This window comes from Camponotus floridanus, unplaced genomic scaffold (genome assembly GCF_003227725.1).
Source record: "Camponotus floridanus strain SB8 unplaced genomic scaffold, Cflo_v7.5 scaffold27, whole genome shotgun sequence".
NCBI lineage: Eukaryota > Metazoa > Arthropoda > Insecta > Hymenoptera > Formicidae > Camponotus > Camponotus floridanus.
In genome coordinates, this window is record NW_020229403.1 from 45,001 (window position 1) to 64,178 (window position 19,178).

The 19,178-nt window shown below is 41.6% G+C and overlaps 1 protein-coding gene across 4 annotated transcripts in view; it reads left to right on the forward strand.

The window, feature by feature from the left end:
• LOC105248259 (tyrosine-protein phosphatase 99A) overlaps window positions 1-19,178 on the forward strand; it is a 257,956-nt gene that overhangs the window by 7,376 nt on the left and 231,402 nt on the right. For 2 of the 4 annotated variants that reach the window (XM_011252929.3, XM_011252932.3), the window contains exon 1: window positions 2,771-4,829. The exons of 1 other annotated variant lie outside the window; for it this stretch is intronic. In XM_011252929.3, coding sequence (XP_011251231.1) covers window positions 4,736-4,829 — 94 coding nt within the window. In that variant the 5' untranslated portion in view covers window positions 2,771-4,735. Of the gene's footprint in view, window positions 1-2,770; window positions 4,830-19,178 lie in introns of those variants that run through there. One more of the 4 variants, XM_011252930.3, reaches the window with a different exon arrangement.

Here is a 19,178-nt window from a genome sequence, read left to right on the forward strand (position 1 = left end):
AAAAATACCAACGACTGTCGTCGTCGCTCTTCGACTTCGCGCCGGTTTATATCGAGGGGCGGGGGGGGAGGGGGCGGCAAACTCTTCATCTCCCCTTACGGTTTCAACCGGCCGGCAAAGCTAGACGTCGTTTAGAGTCGTCTTTTCAACCTGGAAATGTTTGCGCGCTTGTTACCCGCGGTGGCCAATCCTCCGCTGCTTGCCGAATCCTCGAAAGAGATCCAGTAGCCACTCGACGATGTTTTCATCCGAAATTGTCATGTGGCACACAGTTTCCTCCCTCCCAGGAGCATGAAAAAAAAAACCGAGGAAAAGGAGTATCGGGAAGAGGGAAAAGGCGCGCGGAAGAAGGACGGTCGGCGTTGTCGAGCTTGAGAGAAAGACGGAGAGCGTGTCGATGCGCGTGTGGTAGTTGGTGCGACGAACGGAGGAAGGGAGGTAGCCCCCGGTGCGCTCGCGCACCCGATCGTACACCCCCGACCAACCGTGTGCGCGCGCGCGCGCGCCAAGTGCGCCGCTGGAGAACCGTGGTCGGAATGATGTCGGGTGCTGGTATGAGTCTTCTGCCGCGCTTATACATACGGGCACATGTACGCCGACACACAGGCACGTTCGCCGCACGTGTATACGCTCCTCCGGTCGGCCCGAGCTGTAGAGTAGTGGGGGACCGGGATGGTCGGAGGGTTGCTGAAGTTTCTCTAACGCTCGATGGCGTACCAGTGCGGATCGTGATTCTGCGGGACGCGCAGCGTCGCGACGCCGTCCGTGTCTCCGTGTATTTACCGTGTATACCGATCGCGCGTCCGTCGAGCAGCAGCGAACGGGGGACCCAGTTTAGGGTCCAGTGCGACGACAATCGCGAGGAGGAGGATCGAGATTTCGCGGGGATGAGACCGGGATGGGGAAGAATAATTTTCGGACAAAAATATCGGAGACACATGACGCCATGATAAGCTCCTCATCACCGTGACAATCGGGACGTCGAAGCCGTGTCGTCTTTTCTCGCGTGAAAAGTTTACGCTGATTGTCGTTTGGAGTAATGATACACGTAGCTTGTCGTGACGGATTACGCATTTTTCATTTTGTCGATGTTTTTATCGTTTCCTCTCACATTTGGAGACATCTCGACGGCTACCTGAGAATAAAGGTACGATCGAGGATGAAGCGAATTTCATTCGGGAGTACGTTCATTGATGGTCGAATCGAGGCGGATCAAACTCCTCTCTCGATCTTGATCGATGTAGGTCGAGTGCGAGTCCACTTAAATACTTGTATCGCATAATCGACGTTTGTGTATTTCAATACTTTTCCGTGCGTTTTCGCTTCCCCTTTCATTAAGGAGTCCTCGGAGCGTAATTGCTTGGATCCCATTCGGAGTAAAAGAGTGGAGTGTCGCTTAAAAGTTAGTTGGATTACCGTTCTTGTTGCATACTCCGCATCATTTCTTTCTATCACGTAATTGCGTAGAAAGTGGAATTGTCGAGTCTCTCTATACGATTATAATTTTCGTCGATTATAATTTCAAATGTACGTTTCGAGCTTTCGCCGACGGTCAATTTTTCGTATCGATTTACGTGAAAGTTTGCACGCTGCCAATTAATACATTTTACCGGAATGGAAATGCATCCCAGAAGGTGGAAAAATTCAGCGGACGTAATTGATTTTTTTTCGCTACCTTCCTGTACCTGCGTCGTTAATTATTAACTGTTCTCTCTGCGTGCCGTATTTATTAATCATCCAACGACTTGCTGTTGTATGCGATTTCAATAATATACATATTATTGCTTATTCGGCATTATTGTTAATCGCGGTTGAAACACTATGCGATATATTTTTGCGCGCGTGCATATTTTATGCGGAAAAGTAGAAACAAAAAAAATGAATAAGAAAAAGTATAAATAAACGAACGGAATCCGTGCAAGAATTTCACGACGAATCGATTTCTCGTCGAATCGAAAATCACGCAGCCAACAGTGAGAGTGTCAGTTTCCCTGGACTAGCGCGCGAGCAGAATTCGATTATAGTTACATTCTGAAAAACAAAGTATAAACAAGTCAAATTCTTTACATTTTACATGAGTTTTCGACTACTACGCCGAGATATACATCCGAGGGTCTTTTCTTACTCATTCCTAATTACATCGTGCAATTACGCTTGAATATAGAAAGCATATTTCCCATCAATTTCGACTTTTGAAATTAGAGAGCAAAGTAACTTGCGAAAGATACCCTTACTTTGATCATATATTAAAATTCACAAACTTCTCCCTAACGACTCAAAGCGGCGAAAGAATCTATAACATTCTCGTTTTCGACATCGCGCGCTCGTTCCTCGAGATTCTCTCGTGAAAATATATCCGCTCCTAGACTAGCCGCAGGTTTTCGCGATTGTCGCGATCGTTGGATCGAATCCACCGGCTCGATTCGAGCGCGGTGGCCGTGTTTTATCCGTATCTCGGGGCCGTGGTTGGCGATCGGCGAGATCGTAAAACGGCCGGACTCGTTGTCAGTGGTATTTCCAATTGACCGGTTGCGATCTCCAGAAGAAAACCGGTTCGACGACCAGCCCTGGATATGTGTATCGCAGTCTCCCGCCTTGCGCGCCCGTCCCGTTTCGTCTTCTCTTTCTCTTTACATCTTCTTACTCCTCGCCGTCCTGTATTCACTTTCTTATCTGTGCTCGAACTCGCGAGCGTTCCACCTCCCACGGCATCGGCTACTAGTTTGAACGTTATTTTTACAGTGCCCCGTCGTCGTTTCGCACATGTGTTCAAAATGCCGCGATCATGAAATATCGAGACTCCTCGCCCGCGATCGAATTTAGTTGAATGTGACGCGTTGCGAACCTAGTGGCACCATTCGTTTTCGAAAAAACGCGAGGAAGGAAACGCGGAGAGGTCAATTTATTCGCGCGATCGGTCAGCGATCTCTCCTCGCGGTGCGATTACGATGATGGACGTACCCAGGTGCGCGAACGATCGATGCGTAAACGTTTCGCCGGAGCTATAGATCGACACACAAAGAAGCGAGAAACCTTGGGCTCACACGGAAAGAGAGAAAGGTGGTTCTGGCAGAGTTTTTAAAATGGCCAGGCAGCGCGGACCGCGCTCCGAGGCGATGGAATATCGAGATTCGGCAGTCATGTAGAAGAAAGTCGATGTCGGATCAAAAGCTTTCGCGTTGATCCTGCAACAGATTTCCGCGAGAGATTCGTCGCACAACGAACGAATTCGGCTCGCTGACTTCTCAGTCTTGAACCGAGCGGAAGAATGAGACTCTACTAAGTCATCGAAAAGATATTATCTGCGTGGCTCCGTAAGTTTTGCGAGTTAAGTAGGGACCAGAGAGGACGGAACGTCATCTTGGAAGAAAATGCCGTGAATTTCGACCGAAGGGACCGTCACCGGTTGCACAAATTTCCCGAATTTTCGGTGAGAGACAAGTTTCGTGTGTTTGGTCTTGGAGTTTGATTGAACTCGGGGGATTTCGCAGCAGCTTGTCCGGAAAATTGGCAGTGTGTTGGTTCGCCAAGATTTTCGCAATGCATTGCAATGGACCGCGCAAGATTCTACCTATGAGCGATGCCTTTGAACGAAACGTTCGTCGAAAGTTGGGCCGTTAGTTCCGCTTCGTTGGAATTCGCCTCGCCGAGGGCTGATTCTTTCGCGCGATTACGCGAGGCGGAACGACGTGCTTGAGGATTCCGAAAGAGCACGAAACGCTCGCTCTCGCTCGCTCGCGCATCTCGCGATTCATTTATAATAATTGAAGCAATCATGCGTCGCACGAACGGTCGCGGTAGCAACGTCAATGGCACGCGTCCAAACGTTACATTAGGTTACGGATTCCGCGCAATACCGCGGCTATCGTCCGTACATGCACCAGTGTATGGTACCTCGACGATCGAGGGCTCGGCTCGTTCGTGAATCGATCAAAGGACCATATCGAGTCTCGAAGAAACGATAAGAGAAATCGAGAAAAATATCGAGGGGAGAACGATTTATATAAAAATCCAAGATTCTACGGACAATTAAAGTAAATTGGATCATCGTGCGCATACTTTTACGCGTGTAATAAACGCCGCGTACAAATACAAATACAGTGAATGTGAAAAGTGTCGGCTTAGTCGTATCGCGCTTGTTCGTAACTCCTCCTCCCTCGTCGGGTTTTGTTATAACGCGAGCCTGCTCATTCTCATTCCTCTCTCTCAAGCAGTGTGCAGATTATACATATACGTATACACGCACGTCGTATGTACGAGTGGTGGAGATCGCGTGCCCGCGTGGTCTCGTGCCCTGACGCTTGTCGTTACACGTCCGATCGCAAGTGTAACGAAACTTCCTGTATACACGCGGTATCGCACCCTGTCACGGTACAGTAAAGTTTACGTCGTTCTGTGTGGACCGACCTGCCGTTTAAACGGACTGGATTCTATCCTCGAGAAGCAGAAAGAGAGAGAGAGAGAGAGAGAGGGGAAGAAAGAGAGAGGAAGATCTCGGCAGAGGTAGATATGTGCGGCGTGGGATATCCGTTTCGGATCGGTCTCGACTATCGGAAGTCGGTACGGATTCGTCGGTACGGTGACACTCACATTTAGGCAACCTGAAACGATAACGAGAGTTGGAAGGGCGGGAGGGAGAGGTGTGCGGCTCGAGGGTGCGTGAACGGTTCTAATCAACGTCGATCGAGTTAGATTAGGGTCCAAAGTGGTTCCGAAAGGGGCACCGATAAAAGCTATGGGCATCATGGATGCGTGGAAGCGAGGTCGGATAATCTATGCTTATCTCATATGGGTCGTCTTCAAGGCTGCCACAGCGGGGGGACTTTACGGTGAGTATACGCACATCCGGCGCTGTAATATCTTGAAGATTTCGTCGTGCGCATTGTTGTCGAACGTCGCGCGGAAAACAGTTACGTTTCTTACAGTCTTTGTTCAAAAGTAGGAATATAAAAATACGCGAGACGGTGGAGAGAAATAAAAGTATCGAGATGGGAAATAACTTGTTTCTGGAATGTAAAGAAAATAGCGACTTTGCGCAAGAAGTCGAGGGGGGTGCTATAGAGACTTCCGGTAAACAGTGTCTATTCAACGCCGCGTACGAGACATGACATCGAAATTACTTTAACCTTTCGATCGCCGCTCGTAAATATAGTCGCGCGGGAGAAACGCTGCCATTGACTCGGGTCGCTGTACAGGCTATAAATGTTATATTGATCGTTTTCGCTGCATAGCGAAGGGAAGTGCATCAACACCGTGCATATTTGAAATTGTGTATGCGAGTAATAATACGTAGCGGTGAAGTTGCAAACAAATGGAAATAAAAAAAAAAATAGATTGCGCTGACCGACCGACAAAGCAATGTTAGTACAAAACGGAAAGCCTCGTTACAAAAGTTCGATTGTGCGAGGCTTCGGGTTGACCGGGGCAAAACTCTCGTAGCGGGGAAAATTGCGAAAACGTTAATTAACGTGCACGATGGACTTTTCGCGCTAGCGCAAATATGCAAAAATATATGGTCTGAATTCTTAACGTACGTGCGGTTTTAATGATAATTTGCGACTATATATATCGCAAGTTGGACGATAAATAGAAGAATATTATGCGATGTGTTTAATCTCCGGCGAGAATCGTCCCGCATCCCCTTTTACGTTTAATTCGAGTTGTTGAAATAATGAACTATGACATCGATATATCACCCTTCTATCAAACTGACATGGATAATATTCATAAACGTTATGTCACATTATCGCGCGCGCATATCTAGATAATATTGTTATATTCAATCATTAATCTGTCCTATCAATCAGTCATGTATCTGCGGGTATTATTCGGAAACTTTGTATTATTATTATATTTACACATTGCTAATAATAAATTAATATCATCTTTTTTTTTTTTAATAATTTCTTTCATACATTTATATTAAATTTTTCCCTTCTACAAGTACTATATTAAATGTTTTTCTTCCCGAAATATTATGAATGGGCGATTTTTTAAAAATATACCTGAGAGTACGATAACAAAAGATTACATTATCTCTGAAATTGAATCCCGGCAAAAATGAGAGGGAGATAATAGACGCGCACATATATTTAATTTTTATTAACATTTAGCACGAACCTCTCGACATGTATTGTTTTTTAAGATATTCCGAAATTAATATCGAGGAAAAGGCGCGGTGAGAGAAAGAGAGGGATTTTAATTTGCGCATCGTTAATGAGAGACACGGCTTTGTGTCGTGCTCCGGATTCGCTAAAGAGTAGATTGATCTTCGTGACAGAACGGTAGTATTTTAAATCAGTGGAAACGATCGTTCGAAGAATTTTACAATGCCCTATTTTACCTCCCTCTCCTCCTCTCTCCCTCTGATATCTCCGGGTTCTAACGGAACGCGTAAAGAAGAGCCGGAATAAAAGTGGCTGTTACTTCTACGAGGCGATGCGCTCTCGGAGCTGCGGTCTCGAGCTCCGCGTCCGAGAGTCGAGTTCACATTTTTCAATTTGTATCTCCTCGCCGTACGTGGTACTTAGCCATCGAGGCGCTGTTGTTACAGGACTTATCACGGTAAGGGAGGTTCAAAGTATAACGTGTATCCCCGATACAGGGATACCCCGTAAAGAGCGACGCGAATGGCATTAACTAGGGACGCGCGTGATCGCCGACATTGCTGATTGATCGGTTCGTGCACAACGCGTCATCGTGTTCGACAGGGTAGAAAGCGTGCGACCGACGACACGCGGATTAATGATGATGATTTCCGCTCGATGATTTCACGACGAGACGCGACGCGATTCGCGATTTTTCATCGGCGCGTTTGCGCCGCGGCAACGTATGCGAATATTAAATGCCACGTTATCATGGTACAGATTAATTATGAATCAACGTGTAACCCAAATAGGCCGTTAATTAATACATGTCAAACCACGTCGGGACGCGCGCGGAAACCGCGCAACCGGGCAACTAGGCTATGCTAGCTACACCGTCATCGGGAACTAGCGTCCTTCCGACTCGGTATAAATCTCCCGTCGTCGCTCGTCGCGTTAACGTTTCCAGAGAATACCGTCGGCCTTAATGAACACTTACATGGGCGGAATATCGCGCACATCGCGCCGAATGCAACGCTCGCGCAATTGCGGTGGAAACGGGATAAATGAAGCGTGCGGGCGCGCGGAAGAAAGGTCGTGGCTTGGTAGAGATAGCGGTACCGCGCCCTGCGAATTAGATCTAAGAGGTATGTGGCGTATATCTTCGCGTATACCTGAGCAGGAACGCACACGTGCGCGGGGAACGGGTTACACGCTCCTACATAAATGCGGCGTATCCGTACATCTGACTTTCGTGTAAATTGAAATTGCAATTAACGGCTACATTTGCTACGGTCCAGCATGTTGCAGCTCCTGTCGGTATGCGAGAGTTCACCTTCCATATTACCACGTTCTCTCTTTTCCTCTCTCCATCTTTCTCTCCTTCTTCTTGAGCAGTCCTCTTCCGTGTGTGTCGGCCAATTACGTATTCTCGAACCACGCAAGAATTTACTGTCGCGCAACCGCCTGTCCCGCTGGTCGGTTAAGAGCGCAGCGGCACGGAAGCCGATCACGATCGGACTTGAGGAATGCTCCCCCATCGGCCATAGAAATCAACGGGTATCGAATTTCCGTCCGCAGGATCCTTGCTCTAGAGAACTAGAACGGTCGTTCTAAATGTTTCAAAGCGGTTAATGGAATTCGTCAGCGAGAGAACAGAAATTAGATGAACGGAATATGTACCCGCCGCGGCGGAATAAATTTATTTCGCCATGAATTGGGCTTTTGGGTCGTTGGAACAAACTCTGGACGATGGTAGAGTACCAGTATGAAAATCCGAAACTAATTTCGCAATTAGCCGCAATCCCGCACGGTGAATAAATGTTGTATTTCGGTAACGAGAGAGTTTGCGCGGCCGCAGGGGGACAGAGAGGGAGAGAGAGAGAGAGAGTGACAAAAAGATAAATATTGCCGCATTAAATTTTCGGCCGTTTCGTTAGATGTGTAATTCGACCGCATACCGTACGTAGTACGTACATTGATTGCGTACATCGTAGTCCTCGCAATTTTCCCGACTGTAACGCGTGTCTTTAATCTGTCTATGCGCACATACATGGCGTGCGTTAGAATAATTTGTCCCGCTGTCGTTGTTTTCACTCGCGGCCGGGGGGCGATTGCACCTGACGACTTCATTGAAAATGCAAAAGACGTTTTGTATACCTCGCCACAGTTAATGCCTAAACAAGCTGGCCGAGTTCGCGCCTTACGCGAAGGGTCTAATTTGCGCATACACTGTACAAGCACGCGTTAACTTATATCTGTCGTGACGAAATTGTTACGAAATTGTCTTCGTCATCGATTTGACATTTTCAAATGTCATATCGTATTGTCCTGTTAGATATATATAGTTCGTAATCGATTGAGGAATATTATTTCGCGATATCGCTCTGCGGATAAAGGGCGATTTAAACATTTCTACGTTTACACTATTAGTCGGAATTATTTTAAGATATATGAAAACTTGAGGTTAAGGCCACACAAAATAAAAAATGAAATTGATTCTTAGATTTCCGGCCTGATTTTACACACGTAATTTCCTAATTATGGTCCACTATAGAATTTACGATATTTTTAATCTAATTAAATGAATCATGTACAATAATATTTTCATGCAAATCTTCCGATTATAATCGTTCGTGCGTAATTTAAAATATAATATACACAACGGAATAAATTACTTGTATTCAAAGGAAAGAATATTTCATAGAAAAACATATACTATAGTTGATTGAAAATATAAACAGTTGTTTATGAAAAACATTATTTATTTGAAAATTATCTTGTTATATTAAATCTGTATTATTAAATCTTGTTTACAATTAACTTTGTTTCCGTTGCAAGCCTTCAAATGTGATGACAAGAAAACATTTGTTGAGAAATTAAGAATTTATGATTTGCGAATAAATTGCGTATAATTTTGCGTATAACCGCGAGTATAATTTTTTCCAGATATTATTCTCGATACCAAAAATCGATGTTTTTTCGCAAGTATGATACATTTGATTGCAACGAGCAGTTATAAGGAAATGCGGTTAATTTTCAGGTGCACCTAGGTGTCGTATACTCGGATTAAAATCGTGACGACTGGCTGACACGTTATCGCGATCGTAGAAAATCGATGTCGATGAAAGTTTTGAGATTCTTGAAGTCGCGAAGAGGGAGAGCTTCTCGGAACGCGAGTATATCGATCGCCGTGGCCTCGCAGTTTCGGTCGAAGCAAAGTACGTGCGAGAGGGCTGCGGTAGGTTAGGTCTTTGGCCTGGATTCCGATGCGTCTTTGGAGTTAGGCCGGCCATCGGCGTCGTCGAAATTGAATTTCTCGAGGATGATTAGGCGCGCCGCCATCCTTGCCGCACACGAGAGAAATAGGCAGGACGCGAGTGTCGTGGCTCCGTAAGGGAAGAGCCTGAGATCCTGAGAATGTCCCGCAAAACCGACAACGTCGAGATGTCGGCGCGAGTTTGAGACACGAAGAAATGGTAACCGGATAATACGATAGCAGAAGTTAAAGGATGCGCAAAATGAATTAATTAAAAAGCAAATAGAACGAAATAGTCGAGTGCGAACAATGCGAATTATTCGATGTTCCGATCGCGAGATTGAAGATGTTTCATAAAATAATATATGTCGCGATTGAAATGACTAATATTTTCTGGCGACTTGTTTATTCATGTCTTGTCACATTGCACTTTGTCGCCATTTTCACGTGGAACGAAATACCCGAAATCTTATTTATCTCTATTGATTTATTATTGCGACATTATGATCTATCGATCAATATGATTTTATTTTCTTCATCATTTCCGATGATTCTCAATTCATTTTCTCTAAAGATTTATCTCTATTTTAAAATTTTCATAAACTGTTAACATTATATGTCTTACATATATATGACTCAAACTGTTTTAACCCCGTGCCATTTAGAGTAAAATACTCAGATTGAGAGTTCCCATTGTAGTTCAGTGCGACTGAAGTTTATTCCAGTATTTAATATGATTCGAGTTACTGCGTTATCAGATATTTCTGAGGAATTTGATTATAGTGAGTTCTACATTACTTTCGGAGCTCGCTCTACACGTGGCGACCGCATATTTTGAAGCGTATAACCGAATTACGCTTCAGGTAGCTCGGAAATCCTTGAATTTCTATTGGCATTTACGTGTTATCTCGTATGTGTGCCATGTTGAGTACAAATTCACGGGGGATTCTACGTAAATACGCGAACGTATCCATTATTCTAGAACACGACAAATACCTGTCTATTCTGTATCACGGTACGTTACCCGCGTAAGCGATTCAAGCAATAGAACGCCATGGCCCGTCCGATGAGTTCGATCATTTTTCGGATACTGGGTCAATCAACGCTCAAGAAATTAAAGCGCGTTACGATACTTTGTTTTCGTCTGTTGAAAACAAAAATGCTGATGCAATTTATTCCTTTCGACGTAATTATTAAAATTTAATTATTGTTTTACACGTATAATTAATTGTTACATACACATCCAAACGGAATATTACACGGAACTTTCGTAAATATTTTTTATAAATTATACAAATGATATTCCTAAAAATGTCAATACGTATCACAATTTATCCGTGTAATTGAAAACTTACAACGTGTTTATAGCAAGTTTCTACGTTGAAATTGTAGCTTTTATTATTGTGAATATTTAGATGATAAAATAATTAAATTTTATCTCACACGCACATACGTATAATACAAAATTATCTTCGTAACTGTATATATACATAGCTCTCTTTCGCTCTCTCTCTCTCTATAGTAATAACATAATTATCTCGACTGTAATTTGCGAAATTCTGAAGATAATTTCTTTGAAGTATCATCTCTCCCTCCTCCCTTGCACGATTTATTATACATTAGAGAGAAAGAGAAAGAGAGTTAACTTGGTCGACATATTTTATGTTTAGTATTATCGTTTAATTAAAATCTTTATGACTCATTTGCGTAGCCTATTGCTTTCCAACTTCGAAGTTTTGATGCAAATTGAGGCTTCAGTAAATTTAAGGTGACATAATTTAAAGATGACATTATTTTTTTAAACTGAGATATATAACTTTAAAATTGGTTTTTTTTGTTTCATTTTCTAATATTAATTTTAATTAAGTAATTGACATGTATAATTTAGTATATGACATGTATTGACATGTATACGTATGAAGAATTGTTGTATTACAGTCTGCATACATAATGTAATAAATTTCATAACATTATTTTTTTCTGTCTTTTTTACGATCCGGTGAATTCAAATAGTATATCAGTCTCTACGTTGTTTAATCCAATTGCAATTTTTAATACTTTATTTGTATTACAATTTATTACGATGGAATCGTGCAGCCGTATTTACGCGTAATATTTGAATTGTACATCTATAGTGCATGTTATATACTTTTATTAGATTAGATCGCATCACGTGGTAAACAAAATTTTTTCGTAAACATTCAATACCATGTTTTCGCGCATGTATGTGCTTATCGGATATAGAAGATTGTGGCATGAAGCCCGCGGCACTTGAATCCCCTACGCGCGAATTCGAACGCATCGAAAAACGATATAGCATTGATAATAAATTCACGTGAAATCGTGTGTATGTATATATATATATATATATATATATATATATATATATCGAATATTATATATTTACATATATATATTTATTTATTTTTATGTATTTATTTTTATTTATTTATTTATATATACATGTATAATATTTCAATTCTTTTGTACGCGAGATTTTCGTTTCCGATGAACCGACAGCAACGATACGTTACGCACGGTACTCCCGCTAACTTTATTTGGATTCGTTGTATTAATTACACAAATGTGAAGCATACCGTACAAATGTGTGGAATATACAATATATCTAATTTTACGAGCGTACGAAGGTGATGTTCGCTATGCTCCGTGTGTTCGTACTATTTATTATCGTCATCGTTGTGTTCCCCTCCCTTCCATTTCCCCTCTCTGTCGTTATAATGGCCTGTAACTTCGTAATTACCGCAAGGGCCATTCTCAACTACGGTGTAACATAAAAGCTTGGCTCACTTGTGACGCCGAACAACGATAGTAGTTGTGTTATTTATGATGCGGAAGCTCGCGGGGCGGGCCCCTGTAATGCGCTCTACCCCCTTTAAAATCTATAATTATGTCGCGATTTCTACGCATTTCCCACTGTTTCCCTATCATTTGCAGAACTATGTTAACCTTCGTGGTCGGAGTTATTTCATAATTGGCGTGCGCAGTCAGTCGCTCGTAATTAACTTTTGTCGCGGTAGCAAGTCTATTCTCTCTCTCATAAGATAGACAGTGCAGATAAGTCGTACTTCGCACGATGATGGTAGGTAGATCGATATTTCTTATTGTAGCGAATATGCCGTTTGCTGAAATAACGTAATAATAACCATAACGTGTTAAATCGTTACGTCGATCAACTCCGTTTCCGGTATCGGTGCGTTTCATCTTATAGGTCTTGTAAAAGCGAATGCGCGTTTTTTATCACGAAGGACCCATGGCGCAAAAGAGTGGCTCGATCGCTAATTAGCGCTAAGTCCTTCGCTAAGCATCGGTGGCCGTCGTTATCGACAACCTGTCGCGGACTTACTATTAGTTACGCCTTATCCAGTAATTCCCGATTAAGAAAATCTCCGTCGTGAATCTCGCGCGTCGGCACAATCTCTCAAAGCGATCTCGCGATTAAGGCGCATAATCGATTAATTACTAGCGTTCTTGTACGAGACGGTTTTCTTATAAAAAACGACTAATTAGACGGTCGCGCGAGTCAGATATATTTTTCCTAGTATGTCATTCAATTTTAATTGTATAATATAATGTATCATGAAATATAAAGCCTTACTGTTATATCCTTTCTATCGATCGATCGAAACTCACATGCGACCTATTTGTACTTTGAGTTAAACACTTTCCGATAATCCCTTTATCGGTTTATTAGATATTTAACTTATTAATGTCGGAAGAAACAAACTTAATAATAAATTTGTTTTCTCCCTCTTGAGAGAATAAAGATCATAATTATTTTATCATTAAGAATACAAATGATATATTTATCGATGACGAAAAATATTTACGGTATCAATAAGAATTTTATTGAAGAAGTGTGGAATATATATTTGGAAGAAATTTTTATTTTAATTATTTTCCAATATACTAATTTATTACTTTTATCAGTAATATATGTCTCTCGAGGAAGTATTTTAATTTTAATTTATATATTTTATATTTATTCAATATATCGTTTTTTATTTAACATCGATAAAATTTCCACAAAAATAACTATAAACAATATTAATTCTCCTGATACAATTGTAGAGTTTATATTAGACTTTTTATTAGACATTTTTTTATGTCTTTTTGTGGGAAATGATAATTTAGCTGTGCAAGATATTTTTCAGATTTGATTCGAATTAATAAATGTGAGGGTTTTGTATAAATAATTTATATTTATACAAAATTACAATTAATTATAAACATTTTTATTTGTATTGTGGCTCAGTGTTCATTTGTTAAATGCAGTTATTTCTTAACGAGTTCCAATTTATGATCGTAAAAATTCGTTTTATTTGCTCTAATTACGTGCGACTCTGCAGGAGAACGCGAGATATAACGCAAGTTATAGCGCGCAATAAAATTCTGTGGGATGTGATCCTACGAGGGTGCGCAATAGATCTATTAAGGAATACACGCGATATGACGTGACTTGCGGCAAACCGAATTCTTTGCTCGATAGCAGTATGCCAACGTATCTTTATACTTATCACGTTTCTTTGCATTGTAGGATGTTAACAACGTGTTAAAATATTAGCATAATCTGAAACGACATTTTCGATATACTTCCAGAGAAATGCTATATTATTCACTGATATCATAATTTACACGATATACCATGTAAAATTTTAACTTATTCTTTTTTCAAACGAAAATAGTTTCAAAAACATTTTTTTTCGCAAAAGTTTGTTCTAATTTACAAAACTCTCATCATTAACAACACACAATTTTAGGAATTATTTAAAAATCATCTTTCTATTTAATCGCTACACCGATAATGCTGCTGATTTCCCACAAAAATAATAAATAATTTTTATTTTTCGACAAATGGTACCATATGCGGCGAATATTTTCCGATACGAGAATTTCCCATCTAGGGAAGTTATAATCGAAACGTGGGCAATACACAATGAAAGTGCGGGAACAGATGACGAGTATGAAGTGGCGGAATGTATAGAAGTATTGCTGTTGCACGGCAATTGCGATTCGTGGCCGTGCCGTGCGGACAAAAGTGGGGAAAAAAAGCGTTTTGACAGACACGCTTGCCAAGTTGCCTCCGCGTATGATACCATAATCCCTCGGGAGTATCGTGGACTCCAAAGCTTCGTATTCTGTCGCGTTCAACGACTTGCCGCCGCGAATCTCTTTTTAATTAAACGATCGTAGCAATACGCACGTGGAAAAGTTTTGAGAGATCCTTGTATGATGAACCGTACACCCTCGATGTAGTCGAGGGTTTTCTTTACCGCAGGGAAAATAAATTTTTCTTTATGCTTCTCTCACTTTTCACAAGTTTCTCTTTTTACAAAGTTTGATATCATAGATTTTAACGGAGAAAAAAATATACGAGGGAGAATGCTGTTGAATCGAGGGAATTTCCAAGCCGAGTTAGGTCGTAAAAATAATGTAAAAATAATTTTGTGTCGGAGGACGGTGCGTTTCATTCGAGATACAAATTACAGAACGAAAGGAAAATTCGGATCATCGCATCGTCCTGTTACTTCTGACCAAACTTTTGTCTAAACATAGTTCACTCTGCGCGAACAGCCACTGTCAGCACCACTTGGGCGTCGAGCGTGGCATTTATTAGCATTTCCCATCTCGTGATAACAGATCCTCTGCGAGAGCGAGGTAATACTTTGCAGAAGGTTCTCGATTTGCGTAGTTAATTTTCCGCGTTTTCGGAAAGTAGCGCAGAGGGATTCGCCACGGAATTAAAGCCGCGTAGAAAACAACGCGCGCGTTACATGCGAACATAGATGATAACGCGCGAGATAAAGTGGAGATTTGTACAAATTTTAGATTCTGTCTACATCGGTAGTAACACATACTTCACTGAATTCGCCGAAAGCGATTTTGGAGGCGAAACTGCAGCGAATTTTACGCGCGCGCGCATGCGAGGAGGAGCGCGGTGACGGAACGAACAACTTTATGGGTAATCAAAACATAGTATTTGAATTTCACCAGATTTGGGAATCCGCGCGCACAAACTTCCCTCGTGCTCTATGTTCAAACATCTCCAGATAAGTTTGATATTTGCCACGTGCGAGAGCACATTTCTCCCGGAAAGAATCTTTATCGCACGGGAGAATTTCGCCGGGTGACTTTTACGCAGCCCGACCCTAAAACCGAAGAATAAAAATACAACAATGGGAAATTCGCAACCCCCCGTGTATACGATCTTTCGTCTCGAAGAGAATCGACGAATTTGTTTCTATTTGCTTGGCTCAGTGATGTTTTTATCGCAGTTTTGCCTCGCGATAAAATGTTATGCACCGATAAGATTGCGTTGATTGTGTAGACATGAATTTATAAAAAACTCAATTTTGTCCGCGAAAATTCGACTATTGATAACATGATACACGTCGATGTTACTCGGGGAAGTGCATTATACGATGATAGCCGATAGGTTGAAAAATCGAGATTTATTGTTAGCACGGGAAGTGTGCTCCCTCGAAGAGATTCAAGAGAGACTTGCGGTTCTTGACGGTAATCCTGAATTCTACTACGTCTCTAAGAAAACGCGTTCCCTCGCATTACAGAGAATATTGTCTTGAATAATTCACGCGATGCAGAATCATTTTATGCCGCTTGTGTGACTGCGAGCTCAATTTCTTCGCTATTTCTAGAAAATATTGCGTCCGTACAAAACATTTTATACGTATATCGTGGATAAAGACGACGTCGTTGGTATTATTTTAGAAACGAGTCTCGTGTCTCCGATTGTTAATTTGAAATTCAAAGAAAAAATCGCGATATCTTGAACTTGTAAATAAATGTCTTCAACGACGAAGCACAGGTCATTTTTACTCCTTAATTATGACGTCGCGTGTACATAAGTGCTGTTTCGCGAAATATACTTCGCTCCGCAATGTGCCTCGGCATATTTTACTTTGCATACTTTTGCATTACATCGGGTATAGGACGAATTCTTGGAATTAATCGTAAACGTAACTTGGCGACAAGATCGGAACTTTTCACTTTTTATATTATCTGCTCCGGTGTCGCGATCGGTCACACAAAATGCACGGAGATAATGTAACATTTTCTCACAATACGCTGATAATATTAATTCGGATATCTCATTTTTTTAACGTATTTTTTATAACGCATTTAATTTTACTTACCGTTATCAACGTTACGACGAAGAGCATATCAAAGAGAGAGAGAGAGAGCGCCGGTAACAATATTTCTCGCGCAATCTCTCGACACACGTTTTGTTTCCTCTTTCGCATATATATTGCGTTACCGTCACGCAAAACAGATTCGAATCTTTCCTTTCGATTCCCCGGCGTTATTTTCTGTATTTTCGCGTGCCAGTCGATCTCCTCTTCACTTTTCAACGACGTTATTAATATTCATGCAAATTGAGATGCACTTGGTATTATTCGCGTCCAACGATGTTGAGAATAATTTCGTGTACTCTCGACATACGCCAGTCACACGACCGATGACGGAAACACGAATTGTAACTTAAACCTGGAAATGTATGTGTTGATATATGATAAGAGATTAGCATTGTCGTGCGGATTTAAATGACGCGAGTTGCAATGATTTATGAATGTGATGGATCTTACGATTCACAGATTTGATACGTTGAAATTTTTTTTATTTCAATACCTTTTGCGATAAAAGTGTCGCTTCTCATCAAGTCTTGTTAAAAAAAAAACACTTTTAGGAATGGCTCGAAAATTACGCCTAATGAAAATATATCGCGCAATTATATCATTAACAAACATGTCAATTTGGAAATATGAAAAATTACTAGCGATGAGACAAAAAAGCGAGTTTAGCAATCACTTTTATTAATATAGATACGCGCGGTTTTTAAATTTTATTTCCAATCAATATTTCATATCTCGCATCGTTTCAAAATTAACGACGTATTTAACTTTATACATTTAATAGCGAGTCTAAAATGCACATTTATTTTCATCCGTACATCGCGTCGAACGTGCTTCATTTCTGTGTGCCGGAACGAAGCGAGACCCATCGGGGGTACATAATTTATTCCGTTTATAGATTGCACCCTTATATACGTAACTAGAGGGTGGCGTTTAAGGGCGGTCGAACGATATATTTGTAAGAGCAGATTCGGAGCGACGATGGGGTGTTCTTGTCGAGGGGACGCGAATCCGAAAGAAAAGCGACGAGAGGAGGGGGGAAAGGGCAGCAGAAGGAGGAAAGGGGGTAACCTGGCAAGTGGACGATTGATTTTCCGTGCCATAAACGCGCCCGTGCTCATCCTCTCGTTGCTGTCGAACCGGGGCTAGGGCGATACGAGCGATTTGTTACAGGTTCCGGACGATGGTTACGAAATTGACTTATGCGGCCAACGATGGGGCCATCTTTTCCACTCCCGTGATCCCGTGCACACTGTCTACATGTGCCTTCCTCCGAAAATGCCTGTAAAAATATCCCTCCGTAACGTCAGCCTCACATTTTTCATTTCGGGTCATTGCAACTACGCGCGGTCGTGCCCTTTTTATTATCCCTCTTCGATAGACGGAAGGAAGTTACCGTGTCAATATATCAGATAATTAATATCACGTATATGTCAATGTGAATAATGGCTGCAAATATGATAAGGCACGTCTGGGATCGTTAATCAGTTTATCGTTAAGAGAATATTACAGGGAAAAGGGGCAGAACGTTTCGTTTAATCTCGATTCAATATATCGTCGTGATGACCGAATTGCGATTTTTTTTTTCGCGAATCGAGGCGTTGCTTCGAATTGATCGATTTGACTTATTCGACGCTACATGCGCCGGTAAGAGATTCGGGATATGATGTCTTAGGGCGACATAATACTATACGCTTGTCCGAGAATGCATCCGCGTTTACGCGTATTCTTCGCGAGAAACTGCAAATCGGATACCGTTTTCGAGCCCCATAAACTCGCTTTACGCCGTCGAAGCTCAAATTGATTTTGACAAATCAATCGAAATACCAGTCTTACCGGTGCTACCTCTGAAGCCCGTCTTATCACGGGTAGAATAGCCTTTTGATCTGCCCTTTTGAAAGGAAAATCTCTTGGGAACGTGGCCGTAAAATCTAAGCGAATCGTCAACCAAATGCATTTTTATTCGGATAAATATATATTTTCGCTCGTTCGTATAAAATACGCGCGATATGCGAAATACGCGTGATCGAATGTGAAAATAAGTATAATAATTTGTACAATTGATACCATATAAAAATATATTTATATACAGATTTTCATTTATGCAATCGTCGTATCTCTATTATACACGGTGTTCTATCTCAATTTCTGCATTCGTTAAAACGTCAAATTGATTGCACGCGCGTGACAGCGTTATACTGTTAATTACTAGTATAACTACTACTCTCGAAGATAAACAAACAAGTGTTATTTCGGAACAAAGGCAATGCGAGACTGCGTGTGTTGTTTCGCCCGAGGCGGCTGAATTATGAGAGGTTTTGCGGAGAATTTTTTACTTCGCGCCCGACGCGAATAATTCGCTTTACGCTTCTTTACACGCATGTTGCGTGGTTCGTAGCGATCGCCACTTCTAAAGTACATCGAATACAACACCGGTTGTCGACGGCGACGTGAGCGCAATTCAATTAATCGCCGATCGCAACATCTATTTAAACACCCGAGCGATAATGGAGCGAAAGAATTTATTTGAGGCGAAATTTATGCGTTAGTAGTATATCGCGTGTTGTGTGCGTCGGCCCGACTGCCTGTGACTTTATTCACTACGTTATTTTGCTCGATAATATCGTTGAAAATAATTCATACTATCGATACAATCGAATTAACAAT